The following is a 19,284-nucleotide window of genomic DNA, read 5'->3' on the forward strand; positions in this document are numbered from 1 at the left end:
GATTGTATACCTGACGCTGGTCGTTCTGGTCTGACTGAGACTCGGGTATCTTTTCACCGGCTCCCTGTAGCCTTTCCTCGGACAGCAAATCCACCATCTGCAGCAGGCCGCCGCCAGGAAGCTTTCCCGAAAGTGCTTCGACATAAACCCGTAAATGATCGGATTTATGCAACTGCGAAACAAACGGATTTCGAAGAGAGATCAGAGCTCGATTACTCCGACCGAACTGTTTGCCTGTTTTGCTTAAGCGTTGCTTTTGGCCGCAGAATCGCTTCTCCCGTTTCTCTAAAATCATTCTCTGTCAAAGACACGATCGAAATCACAGACTAGTTTTCGAAGGAGTCTACAATCAGAAATGTTGGCTATCGACAAGTAGCAAGACCATTAACATCGTCAACCCACATCTCGCAGACGGAAGTGGGCGAAACGTGGATCGATATTAATCGTCTGCAAATCGCCTCGTGGTTCGAAGGAAATTAATTAAGCACGTTCGCAGCTGCGCCGCTGTTCTCTGGAAACGCGTGACTTTAAATAGACACCTATTCGTACACGTTCGCGTTAATGTTCCAGCTCCTATAGAGAGTTCTATCAATATCCAAGAGAAATCGGCAAGAAAAACGGACAAATTGTGTTCAATATTCTCTTCTTTAAAGCCTACTTTTTTTTCTATAAGCGAAACTCTCTCGTACGATGCTCGATCGTCGAAACAGCGGCTTTCGAAGTTTCCTCGCGCAGCAAGTGGAATAAGTCGGACATGGTCGGACACGCGTTACATTAAAATTATTTCCAAATAAATTCAAACGTATCGTTCTCCGTAAAGCAAAGCAGATGAGCCACTCTTAGACTTTAGATAGGTTTATCGTGAAATGATTCAGCGAGCAAGGACGAGTCGAAAACGCGTAAACTCGAGCAATCGTTATCCTTCGGCTAATGTTTCCCTGTATTGTTCCGTCGTCGCATAACCGCGATAATAAAGTGTCGAGTCCAAGCGAATAAAAAAACAAAGAGAACGAAGAGTCTAATAAACGCGAGGATTGCACGGTTTAACGAGACAATAAAGCTTAAAGTTCGAAGCGATCCTCGACGTCCGTACCTGTTAAAATAAGCCATCAGTTGGAAGGCGGTGTTCAGGTGCTTGTGCAAGCTACTCTTCTTGTACGGTAGATAACCGGAAGCGGTGAGGATATTGTCGATGAGGATGGGGCCCCAACAGATCACGAAGAGCACCACCACGGCCACCAGCATCTTCACTACCTGACACGGAGACAAATCAATGGATCACGCGAGTCCGAGGATACTCTAATTACCAGGGTCTCCGAGGCGAATCGTATACTCCTTTGATCCAGCAAGATGTAAGGAAGCTACAACCCATCCGAAGCCTTAATTACTTCGTGCCCATCGAGCCCGGAGACTTGGGCGGAGTTTTCAAAGGACCGTCTGTCCGTGTGGAAACGAAAACGCCATTACGAACGGAACAGCGTTTCAACGGGCGCAACAGACGCGACTTTTCATTAATTTTTCTCTTTCGGCAGAGCTTAACCCGCTTGGCCTACATCCTATTTCTCTCTGTCGGCGTTCGCGGCGTGCTATTATTATCGCTGCGCCGCAGCGAACTTTGTGCACTTATGCTCGCGGAGAATTACAAAATGCGAGATTCCGGGGAATTTAATATCGTTCCGCCGTTTAACAGGCTCCGGAATACGCGCCGTTGCCGGCTTGCAGATTTCGAATATGCACGTGTACATTTTTCCGCGGTAATCTGTAGAAATTGCAATCGAAAAGTTCGTCCGCTTGAAAGAGTCGAGCTTCGGTTAATCTGTTAATGAAAAGTTAGGTTCGTTCGGAGCATACTTTGTATCCCCGAATAAGTTTCGAAATGGTTGCGGAAACGTTTCAAATTGCGAATGAAAATAAATATGCATGAAAAATGAATATGCATGATGTTTCTTCATAGCTGAAGCACAAGATGAGTAACAAACTCTATATGTAGGACACGCGGGGGAGAGGCCTTGTGTGTCCGAGAGCGGCGTTCCAAGTGCACGACAATTACCATTTAAATGAAAGTGGCGACGATTTGTTTAGGCAAATTGCTGGGCGGTATCGGGGACTCTTACCAATTTCAACGGAGCTCTAGACTTTTCGAGCTGACGGAATTTCCACGCTGTTTCCTCTGGCTTGTTCGTTCCAATAATTTCAGTTCTATCGCTTTAACGACGCGGTAATCAACGGCCGACGATTGCAAAGGAACAATCCTCGGTTCGAGTATACCGCGATGCTGCTTAACATTACATTAAGACCATTGTGTACGGCACTTCGGGTTACGTTGAAACGATCGTACAAACGATTCGAAGATTATTATTATACAGGGTGACCAATCAGAGGCGAGATCATTTGGCGCGAGACGGCCGAGCCAATGAGCGGAACTGGGCTCCGTGCACTCGTTGGCTGGGCCGCCGCGCGCCAGCCGAGCTCGCCTCTTATTGGTCAGTGTTTTCCGTTAATAACTCGTAAATGAGGCCTCGGAGAAAATTTTCGGAAAGGAAAAAGTTGCTTCAAATACCTCAAGAACCTCCCATTTCCGGATTGCGAGACATTTTCGGGACACCCTGTATATACTCGGAGGCGAAGCGAAGCAACGATAGATCCAAGTGCACCAGTCAAAGGTTAATGCACGTATGTATAATATATCGGCATAAATTGAAGCAATTATCGGAGGGAAATGAATCGAATTTGCGGAGTTCTAAGCGAATATGCGACGCACCTGTTTCATGGTCCTGGATTCCTCTTCGGTCTGTCCGTCTTCTCTGCAAGAGCGTCTGCCGTTTCGCATGGTCTGCCGCTGGGTCATGGGTATCGACTCGGTGTCCGCGTTATTCGGGTTTAATCTGGAACACATTGTACCCGCTCGAATTAGATCCAGCGATCGGGTTTCTCACGCGAGAATCCGCGCAATCCTGTTCCACCGGCGCGGCACGGCCGCGTTCTCTCCTGCTACCCATTACCTAAATCCATTATGCGCAGGATGTTCTTTTGGAATGCTTGTAACGCGACCGACCCGCAGATGTCGCCTATCCAGGGATCGTTCCCTGGATCACGGGCCTTATCAAGGATTCAACGTGACACGATAAACCGCCCGAAATAAACGCTGCTCCATTGTATCGGGGAAAGAGACGCGAACACGATGCCGCAGTTTTGCAGCACGGTGGAACTTGCAAATTGCATCAAGCGAGATTCCGTCGTTACGGTCAACTCGGTGATCGGCTTCGTCCAAGTTTCTAACGAGCGTAATAAACGAGGATGGATCCAACCGACACACCAGGATCGATAACGAGAAGCCGAGGATCAAGGGCTCCCTTCGTGTTCCTACGATCTTCTTGGCACGATGACAAGTTTATCGAGAGCATCGCGATACCGTTCTCGAACCGCCACGAGACTAGACGATTAGCTGAATTTTTTACGCCGCGGATGATTCAGTGAATTTATCGTTTCCGGAGAACGAGCTCTCGAGGGAAAACAGAATCTTTCCTTTCGCAAAACATTCAGCTCTTCGAAATACAATTTTGGTAATAAAACTGAAAATAGAAAATCAAATTGTGTGTGCGTGTGTCCGTAACTGTTACCCGTTCAACCATTCTACATCATTTAAATTAGCAGCAATAAACCATTATTTCCGCCACCAGATGTTGCGATTGCTATGAGAGACTGTAATCTAGATTGTGGTAACAGCGTCTGTTATTTATGTGCAACATTTAACGTTGTTGCAACTGCTATACGGAGAAAATATATACCTGTGTAAAGTGTTTTTAATTAAAACCGCTAGCCTGGTAGAGGAAATATAACGGAGTCATTAGTATGTACTCTACAGACAGAGGATGTCTATAAATTTACAACTGGATCATGGACCTTCAGACAGTTATAGATCTTCGTTTAATTAAAAATTCGTTTAGACCATTGAAGATCGCAAGTTTACTTCGATCCCTGCTTCTATAAACATTCATACAAAAATCTGAAGTTACTTGGAATCCCATTAAATGGAAACAAACTCCAAAGATGTAATATTCGCAGTTTCCAAATGCTAGCAGAGATTCAATTACATCTTCCAATTCGTCTGGACATTGCGAACATCGAGATCGCTCCCCCAGAACAAAACGTTCCAAATATTTCATTCTACCCATTAATTTCTCCCATCCGATCAATAGCCATGGCAGCACGTAGCATCGATCATTCTCTCGCAGTGAAGTTCCTCGGCATTCTCTAAAAGAAACTTCCCATCATTGTAATAAGTCGATAGCAGTCCCAGCTACGTTCTCCGCGAACCAGCAATTTTTTAATCCGTCCGAAAGCAATTTCTCCATCCGACATTCGCCGGGAAACAGACTCAGACTGCTGCGATACCAGGCACTCTCCGAAACTCGAATTTTTCAAAGTCTTGCAATCTGCTCGGCCTGTTTCAGCGCAGAGTTCGCAAGGTCTTTGAAAGTTCGGTTTCAATTGGCTCTCGAGCTTCCGGGAACTGCTGTTTAGAGCCACCTGCAACTTTCTACGAGCCCGTCCCGGAGCCGAAACGATCACGGTCCGTCTCTTCCGAGAGAAATCCTGCCCTCGCAGTTGAATTTTATACGGTCCCGAAGCTTCTCCCTCCTCGTGGAGACGCGCGCCGAATCCCGAAACAAGAAAGACGAACCGGCGAAGGCGTCTCGCGGATTAAGAGAAATTTTAATATTCGCCCCGCGAAACGCTACTAGACCGCGTGACTCGCGTTAACTATGTGCTTTACAGGGCTTCGTTGCTTCTCCACGCGCTCTTAATGGCCGCGCTAATTAAAATGCAAATACCCCGCGCGAAACACCGTTCCGCGGGCTCTCACCTTCCTAATACCATTGTTTATTTCGCCGCGTTCGCCTGCCATCCCGGATGCATAATGCATCTCTCTCTCTCTCTCTCTCTCTCTCTCTCTCTCTCTCTCTCTCGACTGAAGGAATTATTTTGGAAAACGGTATATATGATTCCGAAGGAAACCACCGAGACGATTCTTGGGAAGGAAATTGTGCCATGTGGTGTAGAAAGCTGCCCAAAAACCGCGAAGAGCCTTCGCTTTCAAAAGTCAAGCAAAATTGTGTCCTAACGTGCATTATTTCCTTCCTTTCCCTAGAGTTTCCTCTATGTTAATATAAGAAATTTCTGAAATAGAGAGATTACGGTTCCGTGTTGTGAAATGGTTTCCTGCATTCCTCTTTTCAATTTGCTTCTACTTTAAATATTTGGTACACGAACGTCAAAGGCGAGATCCCAAGGCTTTGTTTAGCGAAACAGATTATTGAAATGACATTCCGGTTTGTATTTTCCGCGAGTGTTAATATTGAAACCCAGATTTCAAATTTGCCGAAAGCAATCGGCGAAACAAAAACACACAAAATATTTCTACTGGATCGTTGAAATAAAAATACGATCGCTCGAGGATGATCGCATCTCCGGAATTAGGGGAGGAAATGGCGGATGCGTGAACGGATAATCTTGCTGGCGTTAGAAAAAGGGAATCGTGTTGAGAAAATGGAATCGTCAGGCGGCGCAAATCAAAGCAATGTTCTCTTCTGAAAGACATCTGCTCAGTCGTGGAACGTCTCCTCGGGATCTCCGATTTTTCCCGATAAGTCGGTTCCCAGGAAAGTTTTCCATCATTTTCCGCACGGCTCTTGGGGCGAAACTCTGACAAGCGTAACTGATGCACTCGACCTTTCAACTCGGTACACACCGGTGTCCTTCGAGATGCGAGACTTAGTTCAGCAACACTTGAATCGATACCAGGACCGACAAAACTTACACCGGATATGCAGGATTTTCGCCGATTGATTCTTGTCCTTTACGAGTACGTTCGCGCTGCGTGGAATACTCATTAACCTTTTATCGTGTGTTTTATGCTTCTCGAAGGACTAGGACGAGATAATCCAGACCGTGGATTTTCTTCGTATTAAGATCCTCGTTAGGGCGTGCTTAAAGAAGTTATCCTTTCTTTTATAACAAGTTTCAACCCCTTTGCACCCGAGTGGCTACTCCAGAAATTTGTCTTACCATAATTCCGAACAGTTTCTAATTTTCATGTAATTAAAACTTTGACTGCCACGCTAATCGCCTCATAAATTTCGTAATAGTATTTTATTTAATCAAATTACGAGGATATAATAAAATTATGAAAATAATAACAGAAATAATAGAATAACGTACAAATTAATTTTCTAGTCAATGAAGAAGTCAAAATTATACGTACGTTATAAATCTGTACACAAGAAATTATCAAATTAATTGCAGTACGAGCAAATGCGCTTAATGTCGCATTGGTGCACGAAATGATAAAGATCGCACAGAATGATATCCTGGAGGTAAAATAGCTTCGAGGGCAAAGGGTCAAAAACCCATGACTGTACTTTTCGATGGAATTTGTCAACTCACGTGTGTCGAGATGTCATATGGTATCGGCGTTTCATGACGCGCCAGATTTCCCAGCAGATCGCCGTGTAGCAGAATGCCATGACAGTGACGGGCAAGATGAGGACGAGCACCAGCATATAGACCTCGTGAGCGAGCCACAAAAGTCCTGCATCGGAGTCCCTGACGCACCAATAAGCGATTACCCTGAGTCCCACTTCTTTGTGCGTCTGAAACGAACGGCAAATGTATCGTCAGAGAATTATTTAACAGCGAAGATCTGCATCCTATCGAAGTCTCAGAAAGCGTGGTCGTAGGAGACCGGTCGGTCTTGAATCAAGTCCGTCGAAGAAACCCGGCGAGCGAGGCCAATTAATGCGAGCAATTATAAAAACGAAAGCTGATACAGACTGGGAGTCCCGCGCACGGTTTCCGCAGGATGTATTTCACGTCGCTTCGCAGTTTTTATCGTCCGCGCAGGAAATTAACTTCGGGTTCGAGTAATGTACTGTGCGATCCCACGTATAAAACGAAGAATATACTTTTTTCCCGTAGATAAAATTCAGAGTCCTCGAAATAGAATTTCCTGCATTAACAGCAGCACCGCGCGTAATTAGCAAGCTATCCTCGTTTAACGACTGCAAATTTTCTTCCACTTTGACACGTTGACTTGCCGCACGTTTTACCCATATCGGATTAACTTAATAATTCGTCTAGATTTCGAAATGATTTTTTCGCCGACGAATAATAGGACGGCGGTTCGAACAAGGAACACTTCTCGTTAAATAAATGACTTCAATTTCGCGAAAAGTTTGAGATTATCGAGTTGGCAGTGTTAAGTACGTAGCTCGTTTCGATATCAAAGTTTTCGAGTTCTCGATCGACTCTTTAAAGGAATAATTGAAAAGCGAACTACCACGCGCGCGCGCGCGCGACAAATCCATTTCAGCGACAGGTGTTTTACGATCCAGAGGAAGGAAAGGTTTATTAAAACGTTGAAAATAGATGTGTGCTCGCGAGCACACGATTCTCCACGGTCGTATAAGATCGTTTTACAGCCGCGCGCGAGGCATTTATTTCACGAGAAGCGAAACCACAGTGTTTCATTAATTCTTTACCGTGGCCGTCAGCTGTTTAACGCCTCGGAGGAAATGTAAATTGACTTTCATTTCGTTTCGAGATTCTGTCGTTAGTTCGTCGTTGTGTCACCAAAAGGAACTCCGATGATGAACTATCTAGGAACTCGACGTACGTAACTCGGTCGAAACCACGCCGCCGACTATCTGACCGCGAAACTTGTCTTCTGTGTTCAAAATGTGCAATATCTAGGTACGACAACTATACAGTCTGGTCACGGTCCATTAACTTTGACAACCCTAGATAACAGATTTCTATTGTGCGCAGTATTCTCAAGCTATTTGTGCAAGACTTAGAATTAATTAAAGGCAATTTTATTTTAGTTTTCAACCAGCGATTGTCCGTTCAACGATAGAACATTTTTCCCGATTTCCAATCTCGTTAATTAAACGCGAAATAGAGAATTCGCATAAAGGGCCGTGGTTCGATGAAAATTTATGAGAAACATACGACGTGCATGCACGAGACAGCAGAATTTAAAAGGCGGGAAATTGAAATGGACTTAATTGTTCTCCTCGTAAATATAATATATTGAATTTAATAAATTACCAGCAACGAATACACGAGCCCTGCGAAATTAAAAAATTTCATATTTCTGTCTAGTGATCGCGAGTCCTCGTAAAATGATTTCATTCGGTAGATGAATAGAATGAAATTCGTTCGATAAGTTTTGATTATATTAGAACGAGGAATGCTCGACGATCGAGGAGAGCGTGATTGGAGGAAATTAATGCTCACCTGGGTGAAAATCATCGGAATACCGAGCAGGAACGAGACCACCCAAGTTATAATCACGATCTTACGAGCCTGGCTGATTGTGCACGTGTATTGTGCTCTCATCGGATGAACTATCGCATAATATCTGAAACAGGAATGAAATTTCTAATTAGTTCGGTGTCATTACGAAGTGTCGGGTCTTATGAACTTCTAACGATATTAAGGATACTTCGGCAACTCATCAGCATTTATCGTAGGAACTACAGGATCTGATCTATAATCATAGTCGATCGGAGGGTGCACCGTTCTCGAGCAACATTTTTAATTATTTTATAAACGTTTTTCGCTGCCTAATGATCATTCATACCTTCAGGAAGAAATAAATCATACGACCACGAATCATCATGGAAATGCAAGCTTTTTAGATAACAGGTGACACAAGACTATTAAATTTAAATGATCACAGTTCGATAATGACGTTTAATGAACGCAATCAATTACAATCGAGTTATGAATTTTAATGCAAATTGAATTCGCTTCGAAACTAGATAGCGGAATCACGCAGAAGCTTGTAGCTCTCAGCTTCTTTTCACATCGAAGTCCCTTTGAATATCTGATTTGAGCTTTCTTCGGTAACATTTCGCGCATCAGGAATGCACAAAGATATCGTAGTCCATAAAGTTGCACAACGTCTCCAGCCGAGGGATTAGAAGTTTTCACGGAGCGAATCTTTTGGATCGCGCGACAACGCGAATCCCGCGGAGGCTACGGGCTTTTTCGAAAACCTGAGATCATGGCAGGAGCGAAACGAAACGCAGAGAGAAGGGAAATATATCGAGAAAGAACGCCAAAAAAGCGCGCGGTGTAATGGCGCGAAAAATCTCCGCGAACGGTTCGCGGTCATTTCCGGAGCCGTTCGCTCCTATCTCCTTTTTGCTCTTCGTTTGTTGGTTCCACGCCTTCGCAATTAAACGGAGAGAAGACCGACTCCGAGATTATCCGGCTTCCTTTCGACAGCCGCCGTGAATGCAAAAGCACGCGCACCGATTTACGGTCGATTGGCATGAGCGGAAACAAAAGCGTTTCGTTTCGATCCGTTTTCACTGCGGATCAAACTCTGCAAGAAACCGGTTCGGTCGTGGGTCTCATTCTCTCGTGGATCCGTCACGAGCATCCGGGTCGTAAGACGATCGCCGAACCGGGAAGAGGCTGCAGTTATCTCGGTTGTAATTGTACCGTGACGCAATCGAGGATCTCGATGCAATCAGAATATTTCCACGAGGAGAGTAGCGCAACTTCGAGCACCGCGTTAATTGATAAAACATGCAGGACGTTCTCCCTTACCAGGCGAATAATAATTCGCTTGTTTTCCCCGGCAGTCGCTCGCGACGCGGTATGAATAATCAAATTAAAAATTTGCTTACGCTTGCGGCCCGATTGCATCGAGTAAACGGCGCGAGAAGTAAGCGATTTCGGAACCGGTGCTTCGAATCGTTACCCGGGAGATTGTAAATTTTTGGAAACAGAGAAATAACTATATCTTTTGCTCATAGCGTCGGTATTTTCTGAGAGTGATCAAAGGAATTCCAGCGAAATGTAAACCACGACCACGGAGAACGGTGCGATGTCTTTCAAGGACAGTTCAGTCCCGCTGGAATCTCAAGAATTCGATGGCAGATGCAATCCGACACGCGTTCCTGTCGACGAACACGATCTCAGTCCTCGTGATCTCTTTTAAACCGACATGACACCGGTGAAACGTTCCGTCGCCGCGGAGCACGGTGAACAGGAAATGGGATAGTTTGCGAGATTTATCGTTTCATCGGGCCGCGTGCCTGTCGCGATAAACAATGGCGAGGCGTGTAAAGGGGATGCAATCGAATCAACGAGACCGAGAGAGGCGCGACGATAAGGAGCGATGCGCGATAAGGCGCGGTTCAATTTCCCCTGGAATCAAATAAATTTTAAGCATGGTCGCGCATGGTCTGGGAAACGAGCTGTTGGCTCGCGCGTCCGTGAAGGCGTCTTGGGGGCCTATTTTATCGGCTCTCTATTAAACCCAGACGTGAGCGGCAAGAGCAAACCGAAACCTCTCGGGAGAAATCATAAATCGGACGATGGTGATGGCTGGCCGCCTAGAGTCTCCAGCGACCGGTTTCTAATTGTGGAACGTCGCGACGCGACGCGGCCAACAGGGAACGTCATCTTAGAACGAATCCGAGGAGCCGGTAATTAATTTCTATCCGCTAACCACGGCAGATAAGCCGCTTTCGTTTTATCCTCCGCTATCCAGAAAACGTTCGAGACGATTATACGAATATTTCGTCGTGACAGTGACTGACGGGGGCAGCTGCGTCAAATCGAATTTATAAAGCGACGGAGGTAAAGATACAATCAAAAGTGGGTTCAAATCGTAGTGACATAAGCGATGTTCTCGAAAATACGAAGCTCTCTTAAAATGTAATCTGTACATGCCAAAATGTTAAAAGCACACAACTGAAATAAATTTATCGCTATACTGAAAATAAGACTTTTACTATATGAAATAAGTAAAGTTACTATTAATTAACTTAGCTCCAAATTGTCTCGCAATGTATAATCCACTCTACTGTTCCGTAAAGAAATAGAAGATCCGGAAGACGATCATGCGAACATCCGAAAAATGAAACGAAAGAATGGACAGAGAAATAATTGAACAACGTCGACATCCTCGGGATAAGGCAGGAAGGTAAAAGTAAGTTTTTGGTATCCTTTAGCAACGTCCTGGACACCGGAGGTCGAGGAAAATCGTGCGAGGGAGTTTTTAGAGGCTAGATAAGGGACAGCGGGAGAAACAGTCTGTCGAAATCTTCTCCGACAAGAGAAGACAATTCGCAGGCCTTCGCGTGTCATCAGTCCCGGAGGGTGGTGGAAAACAAAGGCAACCGTATCAGCTGGAATTGCGCCAGAAGATCGAAGCCTTCAGACGAACACGTACACGCTTAGACAGTGGCCTCCACTCCTAGGGGTCGAACACTTTCCTCACGGGGAAATTGAACCGGGTACATTCGAGAAATTCGAAAGAGGATCGTGCGATGATTTTTATGCTGATTACAGTTCGCTAACGCCCGAGTCGAGTGCGGAGGGAGAAAGCTGTGTGTGTGACTTCTGCTTTAAATTTCCCTCCCTTTCGGGGAAGCTAAAGAATATATACGGCACGATGAAAAAATACAAGGAAACGAAACGAGAGAGGACTCAGGCCATGATTAGCCTTTTTCGAACGAGAATATGTCTTGGTGCATCTTCCAGCGAATCCGATCTACTTGTGATTTTTCAGACTTGTGTGATTCATATTTCAAAAACCCTATTATTCGGTAGAACACCAGAATAGTATTTAATAGAATTGACATAGAGAATATGAATTATTTTAAATTAAATTAAAATCCGATTCTTGCAGTATCGCTTCTTTAGCATGAAAGTAAATGCAGGCGTGCAATGAATAAATTTTTTCTCTCAGGAAATTACTAAGGACAAAGAAGTACGTAGCCGTGCAAATGATCATAGGATAAGGGGTTGAGAAGAACGATAAAGGAAGGACCCTTGTAGTTTAAAGAAAAGATTTCACACCTAGAGAAACGCCGGTGTAATCGAGATGTACATTGCAGGGATGACAATGCGAAAGCTTCCAGCATTTCGGAGATTGGAAATCGCTCGTGTCCGACTAATCCAGGCCGTTTCCACTGTGGCCAGGTGCGCGGCTGCTCGTTCATCAAACCGGACTTAGTGCCGCGATATTTTCGAAGGCTATTCGATCATCGCCGAATCGAATTTTCTTTTTGCACGCGATAGATCTCTCTTTTCCGGGAAGGAGCACGCAATAACCGGACAGGAATTTATAATCCCCGACGCGCCGTTAATCCGAAACGAAAACGGAGGATACAGCCCCGGGGATAAAATTGCATCGCGATCTAAGAACTAATGGCGGCGATTCTTGATGAAACGAGCCCTTCCGCGGAGAAAGTGCCTGCTTTCAGCGGCCCGGCCGTGGCTATAAATAAGCCGGAATCTCAGGCAACTCTCGTTTGCCTCCGCCAATTAAGTGAAATTATATGCGGCCGTGCGATATCTCAATCGCGGCCGCTTTTTCCCGGAAAGTAAATTGAAACTGAGAAACATCGGAAGCTCTCCGGCATCGTAACCGTGAATCTCGAAGCCTCCGCGCTTCTAACCGGCCTATCCGATCCGATGTTCTCGTGCCGCTTTTCAGAGAACTTTCAAACTTCCTCCGCTCGTTCTCTCCTTTTACTTTTCCCAGTTAGGGAACGCCTCCGCCCCTCCGAGTTCCCGCCAAATTGTTATGGAATTAGACAATTTATAGCCTATCATTATTCCAGAGTTTTGCTTTAAACTGCCCCCTCTAAACTTTCCAGGGAGATCGCTAAAAAAATGTCCGTCGTGCTTCGCTGAAATTCTGCGACGATCCGTCGAAGACGGGCTTCTTCTTTTTGTTAAAAGAAGCGTTCGCATGATATTACCCGCAGATCAATTTCGCATAGAAATATTTGACTCCGTTGACACAGCGAAATCGAATAAAGGAAAGTGTTTAAATGCATTGTCTACCTTTCTATCGACATCGCAGTCAGGGTGACAACCGAGCAGATGGCAGACACGCTCTGCATGTAGTGCACCGACTTGCATAGGAACAGACCCATGGTCCATGTGTAGGAGAACAGCTTGGCGACCTGAAACAGACATGTCACATATCTATCGTGCGCGATTCTCTGCAGTCTAGCGATCTTCTTTTAGATCGCTTCTCCACCCTAAGGTTCGCTCTACTTTTCGCCGCATTGGGATATATCGCGTCCACGGGTTTCCAATCCGAGTCCAGTCGTTAAGCAACACGTTAAGAGAACAAAACTCCAAAGACACAATGAAGCTCGCATAAAAGTGGATGGAAAAGAACGGCGGGAATGAAAGAAATACAGGAAAGCGTTCCGAGAAGCTAGCCGTGTTTCATCAACCCCTTTCGAGAACGGGAATAGCGAGCAGTTATTGAAGTAAGCTCTTTGAGGACGGTAACGAGCGGAAATACCGAGAAATCGCCGCTTCGAGCTGGCAGCTGCCACTTTCACGGCGCTGTCCACATCGCGAGGAAAATAAAAGGAAGCTAAAAGAAACGTTTCATGAAATTTCCACTTCGTTTGCGAGGTTTATGAAACTCAGACGCGTCCGAGACGATGTAAAGCGTACCCGTCGCGCCTCCCCATTCGATCGCTGCTGCAGGAGCTTTGATTTATCGTTATAGAAATACGAGAACGTGGTCGAATTAAGAGCGATTAAGGGCGAATCCACTTTACGTTTGCTGTGAAGGGACTTCTGGCAGACGAGATAAATTTCGGTCTCATCCCGAATTCTATGGAACTTCAGAAACGGGAATGGGAATGGGAGTTTGCATAGTCTGCAGTTTTATTGGACGATTCTTACGGCCGACCGAATTAACTACGCGACACACATTTATCGTTTCTTAAAATACCCAGAAATCGAGCCAGATCGTCGCTGTCTATATTAATGAAATTGTCATTCTTCTCACAACCAGCAATCGTAGAAATCTGGACGAAAAACCGCGGTCAGGACAACGCGTCGATTCCCAAGAAGATCGAATTACAAAAATTGGCCACGATGGTGCAAAGTCCAAGAGAAGCTGGATCGTAGAAGTATCGTAAGAACATGGAGTGAATTGAACTGTTCATAAGTACATTAAAGGAAATTGCAGCTCGAGGACGCGGAGAATCAAAGAGTGTCGAAGAATCACCGAAGTCGTTTTTCACGGAGGGAACAGCGGGGCAAGAGGAGATCGTGACTTTTCATCGGCGAAGAGAGATTCCACCGGCGAAGCCGAGGAATTAACCGGCCGATCTCAGTTTCTAATTCCGTGCAATGGGTACCCAGAGGAGCCGTCTCGCAGAGATAAGGGGACAGGCAGCACAACAGGCTTTGATACTCTGATCTCGATTGCACGAGTTACGGTGTTTCGGAAATGCCGCGGGCCGGTGCGAGTCGCTGGACGACACTGCCGGCACTAACGAAATTACCGGAAATTCTGCTCGATCGAAATTTTACGGCAATTATTGGACAATTTTCCGCCGGTTTATCCGTCGGTTTTGAGCCCCGGCGAGAAGAGATCGATCAAAATACGTCGACGTGGCAGCTGCGGAAATTATTTCCGAGCACGGAAAAACAGGAAATAATTATGCGCGCGTGTCGCCGAAAAAATGAATCGAAGCGGGAGAAATGGAATTGGGGATAAAACGTTAAATAAAATGCTCTTCGTCGAATACCAATGCATAAAATGAATACTGCGACGCGTACATTGTCGGCTCGATTGAATAGTTTTTGGTCGGTGTATTAGAAGGGAAATGCGCCGGTCGAGACGAGATCAGTCGAATGTCACAGGTTGTCGGCGGAGAGAGAGAGAGAGAAACGGAAGCGGATGAGCGTGGATTCAGCCGAAGCAATCAGCGCGAGTAAATAGCGAGCTATTTTCGGCATTGAATGAGCTTGCATCGGCGACGGACGAATAAACGGAGACGTTTTCCGATTAATTCGTCGGAGGATGCGAGTCTTCGTGAATATTTCAAGACCTATTCCGGAAAATTGCAATCAAAAAATGTCGAGACAATAATGAATCACCGATGCGGAGGACAATTTTACAGACATCGATACGCGTCATTCACCTGTTACAAATTCTTCAGTAGCGCGAGTCGACGATAAGTCGGGCGGACGAGTAAAATACCGTTGATAAACTCGGGCTACTTATGCACGAGTAACAAAAATATATATTAAATTATGCAATATGCAGGGCAAGCGTGGATGGTTTTATTAGTTGAAGCAACAAGTTTCTCGACGCAGGGAAAGAAATTTCCACGATCAAAGAGGGATTCAGCGACTTGAAAAGCTCGAAACGAGCGCCGGTGCTGATAGCACTCGGTGCACTCAATTAGGAAATTAACGTTTGCGCGTGAATTTAATTACACGAGAGCCGGCCTAACGTGCTGATCAACTCGCGAGCATTCTCGAGCGTCTTCTAAATCGACCGAAACGCGCGCAAATAATTTTGTTAGGCTATGTGCGAGGCTCGAGGAATTCTCTCGTCGCTCTCACGGCAATTCCCGCGGCATTGCGCGCTTTCGTGCAGCCTGCAATTGAATGAAACGACTTCGAGCGCCTCTGGTAACTCGATGAATCGCTGTCGGACTCAAGAATACGGCTCTGTCGAGAATTTCGATGACCAAAATTTCATTATCAGTGTGTTGAACAACGAAAAATCTTTCGATTTGTCCCAGAGAAATATCGATTCCTGTACAAGATTTTGTCCAACTCGTTCAGATAGATTTGAAGTGCAACAACAAGAGAAGAAAGGCCCATTGAGCACGGATTATCGAATCAACCGCGTTCCAGACACGTTCATGTAAGCACATTGATTAAAACGAACGCCATCGGCTTGAAGTTGAAACGCAGTTACAGCGCAATGTAATTCGATTACTCTCGGAAGACTGCCGGATCATCTTGGCGAGAATTAGTTCCCGGTTTCGATGGGAAAAAGCAACTTGTCGCGACTCGATGTTAGTTCCTCGGTTAATTAAAGAAGGAAATGGAAACCTACTGAATCGAAGTATCGGGAAAACGTTACCGAAGAATGAGTTTTCAGTATTTCAATATTCTTGTAATCGGCTCCGCGAAGTCCGTATCGCGACGCCAGTCAATTGCAGGGCCCAGCTTCGATTATTTTTATAATGCACTTCGCCGAGGACAATGGAGCGATTTATTCGCGCGATTATTTCCGACTGCGCCATTGACGTTTCATTTAAGTCGCCTTCCGATTCTCATTAAGAAACTCTGCGCACGGTTGAAATAGTTTCACGCAGCTGCAGCATAAACCGAGATTGCTCGTTCTATGCCCGACCAATTAGCGTCCCCCTAATTAGCTAAACTATCGACAGCGTTGACCGAACAGATAGCTACTCACGAGATAACCGATCTAACGTGCCGATTAAGCTGGTCTATTTAGACCCCTCGAGAGTCATGGATTTCGCTGGTTTTCGAAAATGTCTTTGCGCAATTAGTACGACAATAAAATGAAATATACTCGACAGGCTATTTTAAAAATAACTGCACCATTTACTCGATGTTTAGCAACTGTCCTCCGTGTTTAACGCGTATGCAAATTAATACTATAAAACAAGATCCGAACAGCTCGAGCATTTCAACTGTTACATCGCTTATGCAAATCGTCCATGTGACGGCAACCAGGTAGCAGAACTTTCTGCAAATTTACATATTTTTTAAGGGAATTCAAGCACCTATGATTCGGTAAAATTATACGCGTCACCAGGATGGGTCACAGGGCACGAAGAACTAAATTTCCTTCAATTACTACTGCAGCGAATCGTCGGATTCCATGAAAGTTATCCTTCTAACATGTATTCTTTCTCCCAGGAACTTAAAATTCATGAAAAATGAAAATCGCAGAGAGACGACGGGGGTGAAATTATACCAGGCTTAACGTAGGACGCAAAGAGTCGGGTTAATGGGGGCCACAAGGGGGAAAAGCGGTGGACAAACGTAATCCCTTTAACTCGGCGCTCGCTCTAATCAAGTTAAACCGTCGTTTATTATCATGCGTTGTTATCGTCCGCGTTGTTGGCGTCGCGTCATCATCGCATTACGCGACAACAAGTTTCTCGATACATTGTTGAGGATCGATATTCCCGCGGCGATATTGCATTTTCGGCATTGTGCAGCGATGGCAGTCGTTGTTATACAATAGACCGACAGAACGTCATGCGGGACGAATCGAACAAACATAAGCCGAGCTGCCTGCAGAGCAGAGCAGAACGGAGCAGAGTAGAGCGGAGCGGAGTAGAATGAGCGTAATTCATGTGGAACCCGAGATCCTGGTCGCGAAATGAAAATTGCCTTGAGCTGCCCCGAGCAATCTGCAACGCGTGTAACTTGTTGATTTCGCCGCGTTGATTGCAAATTGTTATTGTATTCCGGGTGTTTATGCAGATACGCGACTTCGTAAATTACTCAGCCGAGACATTCAATTATACCGTGTCCCGCACGCAGCCGCTCTGTTCGCTAACTACGCGAGTAACACAACTGTGTGTGTGTGTGAGAGCACCGCAATCTCATTTTTCAGTGTCCAGAAATACCGCGAATTACACACGGAAATAACAAAGATTCAATCGCCTGTACCTCTACGATATCGCAACCGCTCTAAACTTTGTTCAACGAAGCGGGATAAATGAAGTTAATACGGTCGACGCGGCGCCTGAAACACGCGAAAGATTAGAAGGATAAGCAGCGAGAAGATTTCATCGAAGTTCCCCATTTACTTCCGACTTAATAATCCTCTTAAGAACTCGGGAGATTTCGTTTCGGTTCTACGCTTTATTAAACGATCGATGGAAACGAGAATTTTCATAGAGAATTTGCGATCCGATCGTCGCAGCCTCCACACCCACTTCGTTGGAACGACGTGAGAAAATATTGCTCGCGACGGAAAAGGTCGCATCGTTGATTTTCCGAACTATCGATAACGTTTTAGTGTACCGAGACCATTAAAGCCGGCAAGTAGATATTGGCCAGGTGTAACGAGCGAATTTTCCGGGGACGATGGGCGTCATCGGCAGACAGCGCGATATTGCAACGGGATAATTAGCATACAGCGCGGTTCGTTCGGCCACTACTGCGTCCTGTTACGGTTTAATTAAGCGACTCCACTGATGCCATCGAGGAGCGAACGAGAAATTTTATCGGTTAACCATCTATCCCGAGGCTCGCTTAAGATCATCGATTTCGGTTCGACCCTCCTTAACCGTCGATCAGCCCCGAAACGGAAACTGACTTCCACTCGTTAAAAAATAACGATCAGTTTCCAAAATATCCTCTGAGAAAAATGCTCTAAAAAAATACAGCGCGAACTTCCTCGAGCTAGAACGCTGCCAAAGAGTTATTGGAACGAGGTCTCTTCGAATCGCCGAAGAACTGGCGCAAACTTCGATGCGGTTCGTCCGTCGAATAAAGTGCAATACGAGCGGATGCAGCAGCCGCTGAATTATATCGGCTGCATACGGGTTCTGCGCTGAGAGCCAGCGAAAGTTTGCCCCGTTAATTGTCCACCGCGGAAACGTCGCGTGTGTCGATCGACCGAACTATTCCGGCAAATTAATTTATGTTTCGACGGAAGCCAAACGAAATTACATCGGTGTCCGAGTTGACAGTCCGGCCGCCGTGAACCCGCGGACACCTGACCCGCCCTCGGAATTACCGAACACGATCATCGCTAATTAGATCAATCGGCGTCGTCGCGCGGCTAATTGAAAGCAGGACTGCCAAAACCGAGTTGCGGGCAGCGTCGGCGATTTCCTCCGTGGAATTTTAACGCGGTCACATCGATACATCGAAATCGCGTTCTCTGATCGACATCCGAACGCGATTCACGTCTCTTTCGATTCGGGGCACCGAGTCGACCAGCGAATTTCTGACTTTTGATATTCGAAACACACTGTGCCGCTATTCAGCGGCGGTGGAAACGTGAACAAATTAGGGAATCGTCTGTGAAAAGATCGGTCAAAAGAATGTTGTACAATTTGTCCATGCAGGAATGACTTTTCGAGAAAATTACCTGCGAACGTTGCTCCGCATAAAATCACCGAAGATTGTAAGTAGAATTACCCTAAATTGGTCAGACGCTACGAATACCTAGAGGATCGAGTACGGAAATCATTGTGCACGTCGCAGGAAATTCAACAAGTAGAATCAGTCGACAATGGACAGACGTCGCAACTGTATTCCCTTTCTGTAGAATGCAGAAGCTCTAGAATATTGATTTAAGTAATATAATTCTGGAATTAATGCCATCGTGTGCACCAAGGATTTTCTAAGCAAAAAACATACTGAAACAGTAGCGTAGAGCGAAATAAAATCGCAAATACCAATAAAGTCATAAATTAGATTGAAATA

The 19,284-nt window shown here is 45.5% G+C and overlaps 1 protein-coding gene across 6 annotated transcripts in view; it reads right to left on the reverse strand.

Annotated features, from left to right (window-relative positions):
- The window catches only part of LOC117226228 (QRFP-like peptide receptor), a 67,129-nt gene that overhangs the window by 6,204 nt on the left and 41,641 nt on the right, over positions 1-19,284 (reverse strand). For 4 of the 6 annotated variants that reach the window (XR_013034381.1, XR_013034380.1, XM_076525118.1 and 1 more), the window contains exons 5-10: positions 12,877-12,998; positions 8,299-8,422; positions 6,448-6,653; positions 2,762-2,885; positions 1,094-1,254; positions 11-172 (exon numbers count right to left, since the gene is read on the reverse strand). Coding sequence is in view for 4 of the 6 variants with exons in the window: in XM_076525118.1 (XP_076381233.1) it covers positions 11-172; positions 1,094-1,254; positions 2,762-2,885; positions 6,448-6,653; positions 8,299-8,422; positions 12,877-12,998 (899 nt within the window). In the remaining 2 variants the exon portion in view is untranslated. Of the gene's footprint in view, positions 1-10; positions 173-276; positions 299-1,093; positions 1,255-2,761; positions 2,886-6,447; positions 6,654-8,298; positions 8,423-12,876; positions 12,999-19,284 lie in introns of those variants that run through there. The other 2 variants (XM_076525120.1, XM_076525119.1) reach the window with 2 other exon arrangements.

This window comes from Megalopta genalis, chromosome 11, assembly GCF_051020955.1.
Source record: "Megalopta genalis isolate 19385.01 chromosome 11, iyMegGena1_principal, whole genome shotgun sequence".
Taxonomy (NCBI): Eukaryota; Metazoa; Arthropoda; class Insecta; order Hymenoptera; family Halictidae; genus Megalopta; species Megalopta genalis.